At 55.7% G+C, this 6,983-nt stretch overlaps 1 protein-coding gene across 1 annotated transcript; it reads right to left on the reverse strand.

Annotated features, from left to right (window-relative positions):
• Window positions 1-401: 401 nt before the first annotated feature.
• LOC123256513 (phosphatidylinositol 3-kinase regulatory subunit beta-like) lies at window positions 402-4,649 on the reverse strand (the record flags this gene model as incomplete). Its single annotated transcript, XM_044685113.1, has 9 exons — window positions 402-527; window positions 1,099-1,279; window positions 1,496-1,594; window positions 1,905-2,010; window positions 2,314-2,399; window positions 3,147-3,375; window positions 3,576-3,707; window positions 3,943-4,002; window positions 4,557-4,649. Coding segments are annotated over 9 exons (1,112 nt in total), but the record flags the coding sequence as incomplete, so codon positions are not given.
• Between the last annotated feature and the right edge of the window lie 2,334 nt (window positions 4,650-6,983).

Consider the following 6,983-nt stretch of genomic DNA (forward strand, 5'->3'; position numbering starts at 1 on the left):
ATGTCAGGCCTGGGAGGGCCTTAGATCCCAGGATGTCAGGCCTGGGAAGGCCCTTAGATCCCAGGATGTCAGGCCTGGGAGGGCCCTAAGGACAAAGGATATTGGAGCTAGAAGGAATCTTAGCACAGGGGATGTCAGGCCTGGGAGGGCTCTTAGAAGTTATCAACTTCAGTCTCCTTATGATTAGAGACTAGGAACACCCTCAAAAGAAGGAATCCACATGAAATCCCATAGTAAGTCTGGCAGAGCTGGGACTAATATTCAGGTTTTGGGACTCCCCCACGCCACCAGACTTTCTAGTACTACTCTGGGGGGCTCTGGGCATGGGATGCCGGCCCCACGCTCCCATGTAACACTTCCAGGGTCAGGCTCTTGGGGGCGGTGGGGGGGACCTGGGCTACCTGGGAAGTGCGTGTATATTCCTCGTAGAGCAGGTCGTATTCTCGGCTCTTATCCTGATACTGCTGATGGTAAACTTTCAGCTGTTCTCCAACTGCCTCCACACTGTCCTCCTTCACCACCTGGTCCTGAGGGCAGGAGACAGACATGGAGCTTGGGGGCCCTCCAGAGCAGGCCCAGCCCAGGCCCCACCACTCTGAGAAGGCCCTAAGGCGGCTCTAATGGTACCCAAGCTAGCAGGGTTACTGCAGTTAGCATTCAGTTAGCAATTTAAGATTCACATCATTCTTTCTTTACAGGATCTCATTTGATTGAAGGAGAAAATGAGGCCCTGCCCCAAGTCGCACAAGGAATCAGAGGCAAAGCCAGGACCAAGAACCCAGGCCTCATGACTCCTGGGAAGGGCTCTTTCTATCATTTCAATCCAATCCCAAAAGCATTCATTAAGTAGCCCGTAGGTTCCAGGCGCTATGGGGGGAGAGAGAAAGCCTGCCTTTAGGGGGCTTTTATTCTGCTGTCCAAAACTAGACAGGATGGAGGACAGAGTGTCTTCCAGGCACGGGGGCACAGCCAGGACAAGGGTGCAGGGGTGGGAGAGAGCACAAATGGACAGAGCGAGAGGACATTCTGGAGAACAGGCTCCAGATGCTACGATACTCTCCCCTCCCAGGCAGGACCCCATCCATCCGCCCCCGGCACCTGCTGATGCTTGGACACGGGATAGAGCAGCCGGGTGTCCAGCTTGGCATTGTACTGGGCCAGCGACTCGTGTCTGTAGTGGGTGATGAGCTCCACCACGGAGCCGAAGGTCAGGGGTTCCGAGAAGCCGTACTGCCCGTCTCGGTGGAAGACTTTGATCAGCTTGTTGTTGCCGCCCTTCCTGCACGGGGTGGGCCGGGGTCAGGGCGTCCATGGACCCCTGACCCCGTCCTGAGAGCTGGATGAGGCCTCATCGCTTCGGGGTCTGAGGTCCTCTTTCACCCCTCCGGCCTAGCCCCCTCGAACCCCTCATCCCAAAATGTCACGGGGGTGTTCCCCCATGCACAGGCAGGGAAACGGACAGCTCCAGGACTCACGCTCCCTCGGGCCCTGCTACCTGAGGGTCAGGGTGTATTCGCCCTGGATCTTGCTAGATGCATCCCGGACTAGGAAGGTGCCATCTGGAGTGTCGCGAAGTTTCTCATTCACCTCCTCCCTGCAGGAGCGGGGAGGGGGTCAGATCTTGGGCCAGAGGGACCAGGCCCCGGCCAGATGCCCACAAAGTCCCCCTTCTGGGCCTCTAGCACCCCTCAGCCTGCAGAATTGGCCTCATCCCGGCTCCAGCCCCATTCACCACCACCCAAGTGCTCTCTTCTAGCTCCGGATCGAAAAGTCCTTTTGATGGCCTACACCATCTCCACAGACGGACTCCCACCCCACGCCCATTACACAGAGGGGGAAACTGAGGCCCCCCCAAGTTCCTCTCATCCCCCACCCTTTCCCACAGTTGGCAGCTTCCCCATTACCTGGAAATGTCACCCCAATACCACTCGGCTTCCTGGAGAGGGGCGTTGCTCCCATTAGACAGGCTGCCAGCCTGGACCTTGGGTTTGGGAGGTTTTGGGGGTAGGGCTGGAATCAAAGCAGCCTAAGGTCAGACTGGGATGGCGGGCCCTTGGGGCTCTCCCGCATCAGAGCCGGGAGGGAAGGGCCCTAATCGGACAGAGAAGAAAACGGAGGCCCAGAGGGGTGACACGGCTCTGTGTGTTAGGAGGCAGGAGGTGACTGGGTCTCCCACACTCAGCGCTCCACCCGCCACCCCAGGCTGCTCTTCGGAGGCAGACCGCTGGAAGAAGAGCGGCAGAGGCGAATGCTCTTGGCAGGCATGAGGAAGGGGCCCAGGGACCGACCACAAGTGGGGCTCTGAGGCCTTACCTGGAGGGGGCGGCTCCTGCTCCTCCTCCTGGTCCTGCAGCAGCATTTCCAAGAACAAGGCCGAGAAGTCGGGGCTCTGCTCAGTCCTGGGGGGCAGGAGGAGCAAGGTCAGGAATAAGATGCCAGCTGCCAGAGCACTCCCAAGGCCCCGAGACATGGGGTGGGGGGGTTCCCCTGCTTCTATGCACAGGCACAGGGTCTCTGAGCAGCCTGGCACTCGCATCTCTGCACACCTGCATCTGGTTACGTGGGCACAGGAAGGGGACCTTTAATCGGTACAGGGAGCTCCCAGAGAAGGAGAAGCCCCTCCAGCACCTTCCCTGAGACCTAAGGCCTACAGGGTTGTCTGGGGCACTCGACAGCCAGCTCTATCCATCAGGACTCCCTCATGGCCCATCACATAGATCAAGTGGGAAGCTGGGCAAATAGAGATGAAGGCAAGGGGAATGTGGAAGAGAGGAACAGGCACTGTGCAGCCTCCGAGCTGAGGCTGGACCAGGCACCAGTGATAAGCAAACACGTGTCCTTCCTGTGGCTCCCTGCTCATCTCCTGCCCTCCCTCCCTCTGTCCATCATCCGTCCTTCCTCCTTCCTTTCTCCCTTTTCTTCCTTCCTTCCCCCTCTCTCCCTTCCCTTCCTCCTTTCCTCCCTTCCTTCCTCTCTCCCTTCCCTTCCTCCCTTTATTCCTTTCTCCCTCCCTTCCTTCTCTCCCTCATTCCTTGCTTCCTCCCTTCCTCCTTCTCTCTCCCTCCCTCCTTTCCTCTCTCTCCATCTGTCCTTCTATCCCTTCCTTCATCTGGCCATCCCATGCTCTTTGGTCCTTACGTACTTACCCAGTGGCTGGCAGCCTAAGCAGGAGAGGTCCAAAGATCTCCCCGAGGGCCCTGGGGCCCAGTCCGCTGCCCTGGGCCCGGGCCCGCTGGGCCACTCTCCCCAGGTGCTGGAGCAGGAAGCGCAGAGTCAGGGCATTGTGAAGGGGAACCACGGGGGGCTCGAGCGCCGCCTGCAGCTGCTGTCTTCTCCACCCCGCTGTTGCCGCCGCTGCGGCCGGGCTGGCCGTCTCTGAGTAGGGACGGACAGGGTGTAAATCCCCGGGGCCTGCTCAGCCTCCCAGACCCTTCCTCAAACCAACCCCACAGCCATGGGCACCACAGCTAGGCTGGCCCGAGGTCATCCCTCTCACCCCCTGGGGACCCAGGCTCGGAGGCTAACAGAGCCAGATCTGCTCCCCATGACTGCTGGGACGATGGTGGGGGACTTACCCTGTAAGGCATGGAGGATATCCCCATGGGCTCCAGGGGGCACAAGGGGCCTGGGCAGTGCTTGGAGGTAGCCCTTCAGGGCCTCGGAAAGGGTGGTCACGTCCCACTGATCTACATCACTCAGAGTCCAGTCTGTCAAGGGGTCAGGAAGAGGGGGGATGGTTGCTTCCTGCGCCAGGGGCCAAGGGGGACCCCCCCTCCCAGCTCAGCGCCTGAGCTCGAGCCCCCACCATACCATGAGCCAGAACCCTGGTCTTCTGGAGCTCAGGACCCAGCCCTGGGGGCACAGGCCCCCCCCCAGGCCCTGGGACCCCAAGCTCTGGAGGAGGAGAGAGGGAGGGGGACCCCGAGGAAAGGCAGTCCTCACCGATCCTCGGGGGCCGCGGCTCAGAAGCAGACGGTCTGTAGAGCGTGTCGCTGTCCAGCCCTGCAGAAGGAAGGCCCGAGTAACGTCAAACAAACAAATCCAGGGAGCTTCTCACCAGCGGTCAGGCGGGGGCATCAGAAAGAACTGCGGACGGCTTTCTGAGGGCGGGCGAGCTGGACGCGATGGGGACGAGCACCAAAGAAATCAGAGAGAGGAGAAGGCGCTGCTTCTTAGAGGGAGAAGCAAGACCAAGGGGAGGAGAGGCGCCGCGGCTGGAGCTCGGACAGATCTGGACATTCCAGGAACAGGGCTGAGCCTGGAGTCAGGAGTTCAAATCCCACTTCAGACACTCAGGAGCTGTGGGACCTTGGAGACAGTCTCTGTCTGCCTCAGTTTCCTCATTTATAAAATGGGATAATAAAAACACTTACCTCCCGGGATCAAGCGAAATAATCTCTATAAAGGGATTAGCACAGTGCCTGGCACCCAGGACATGCTCTATAAACACTTATTCTCTTCCCTCCCCACTTCCAAGGAAGGAGGGCCTGGGGAGGAGCCTCTGCCTGAGGCCTAGAGGGGAGTCGAGGGGTCTCCTGGGCCCAAACCACCCTTACCTTTTCGTTCAATGGCTTCCACCAACTTCTGAAGGATGGGTGGTGCCACCTCGGGAGGCACAAACTGCTCAGGCAGGTCGGGGAGCAGGGCACCTGCTGGCAAGAGAAGAGATGAACTTTACTGCTAGGAAGTGGCTGCCCTGAAGTTCTGGGGGCTGAGCCAGAGACCAGGCTGGAGGCAGCACCCAGAGAATGCAGGCCCTCAGCTCTCTGATGGCGGGGGGTCGGGATGCTAGAACACCCAGCCAGGGCAGAAACCCCAGCACCAAGAGCAAGGGTGAGCACCCGGGTCAGTTCCTAGACCAAGAGTAAGATTCAAGAAAAGCCTGAGAAAACAGTGGACGCCTTAAAGCTTAATGGAAATAAGTCCTCAGGGCAGTGAGGAGGCACAGTGGATAAAGAGCCAGGCCTAGAGACGGAAGTCCTAGGTTCAAATGTGGCCTCAGACACTTCCCAGCTGTGTGACCCTGGGCAAGTCACTTAACCCCCATTGCCTACCCTTTACTGCTCTCTTACCTTAGAACTGATATACAGATTCTAAGATAAAAATTAAGGGTTAAAAAAAAAAAAAAGGGGGGGAGAGAGAGAAAATATGCTCTCCAAATAGCTCACGTGGATGCCCCTTTGATGGAGAGAACAATCTTTGGGACTGGGATCCTCGTGAAGCTCCTAACTACTTTCCATTTTAGGCCCCTTCCTAATCCCTTTGTTAACAATAATCCTCCTCTTGGAAGGGAAAGAAAATGAATCATGGAAACATAGAAAAGATTTTAAAATAAAACAAAATAATAATCCTCCTCTTGATTTTTGGTCCCTGTCTCCTAAAAGCTCTCACTAAATTTGTTTCTCATCATGACACTCAATTAGATTTCAGATGGTAACATCCACGTCTCCCACCTATAACCCCTCTCCATCCTCTGGACCAAGCCAGATGCTTTTCACAGGTTTGCCCAGGGCTGGCAAAATTGCCCACATCCCTAAAGAAGCTCCAGAAGAAGAGACCTTTGCCTTCCCCCCCCCCAGATTTCTGGGCTTTTAAGAGAGGGACAGGAATAGAAGCAAGGCCTGCACGTTCTGAAATCTTGTATTTTTCACCAGTTAGCACACACTGATTAATTTTATTATTCTGGCTGTCAAGCCACTGAGCCACCCAGCTGCCCCCTCTGACAGGATTCCTAAAAGTGGTTGATGAGGTAACAATGTAGATGGAATTTAGCTGGATTTTTAGCAAGAGTTTAATAAAAAATATCTCATTCTTCTTGGGGAAAGAAAAAAGAAAAAGGGACCCTATTTGGAACTTTGGGGATGGATGACTGTGGGCAAGTCAGCTTCTTGGGGACTCGGGCTCCTCATGTGTGAAATGAGGGGGTGGGATGAGATGACTTGGCCCTGTCAGCCCCTGGGCATGCCAGGAAGGCTCTGCATCCTCCCTTTTACCTCTTCGGTTTTCCTGCCTTGCAACCAGTCTGGGCTCCGAGTCTGGGTTGTGCAGGAGGCCTTCCTGGCCAAGATGACCTTCCTATCCTCTACCTGTTGTATACACCATTATTGGCCTTGTTATCTCCCCCATTGGTCTGGGAGCTCCTGGAGGACAAGGCCCATCTTTTTTGCCTTTCTTTATACTGTCAGAGCTTGGTACACAGAAGCACTGAAAAATTCCTTGCCTCTGTGGAAGACCACCAAGGAGGAGGCATCCACCACCCCTCCAAGAAGCCTATTCCACAATGGAAGAGCCCTTCTGCTTACAAAAGTCGTCCCCAATATCTGGTCTCTGCAGCTTTCAACCATGGCTTCTGGGGGCAAACTGTACAAATCTAGTTCCTCCTCCAATGACAGACCTTCAAATACTTGAAGACGGCCGTCATATATCTCCTCTTCTCTGTATTCTTTTTTCCAGGCGACAATCCCCCAGTTTTTTCAATTATTTTTAGGCTGATAGGGAACAAGGAGCCATCAAGGGGCACAAATTGTGAGGACAGCAACCTGCTCCATGTCAGGAAACATTTCCTAACAACTAGAGCTGTCACCGAGTGGAACAGGCCTTCTCTGGAGGGAAGGGATCCCCCTCACTCCGGGTCTTCAAGCAGAGTTTAGATGGCTCTCTAGAGAGCTGGGTAGGTTGAGTGGGGGGGGGGGGGAGGGGAGGGTGTCGGTCTTTTTTAAGGTATGAGCTGAACTAGATGGTCTTTGAGGTCCATTCCAAGATTCTCTAATTCTGGCACATCTCTGATGCACTTAATAAAAGGACCATCGGATTTAGAGATGGAAGGAAACAAGAGAATATGAATAACTAGAGCTGGGGGGTCCCTTAGGACTCGGGCTATCAGATCTCGGGGGACCTTTAGGGCAGAGAATGTTTGAATTAGGGGGGCCCTTAGAGCAGAGAATGTCAGAGCTGGGAGGGAGCTTAGAACAGAGAATGTCAGA

Source organism: Gracilinanus agilis, unplaced genomic scaffold (genome assembly GCF_016433145.1).
Source record: "Gracilinanus agilis isolate LMUSP501 unplaced genomic scaffold, AgileGrace unplaced_scaffold60064, whole genome shotgun sequence".
Lineage (NCBI taxonomy): Eukaryota > Metazoa > Chordata > Mammalia > Didelphimorphia > Didelphidae > Gracilinanus > Gracilinanus agilis.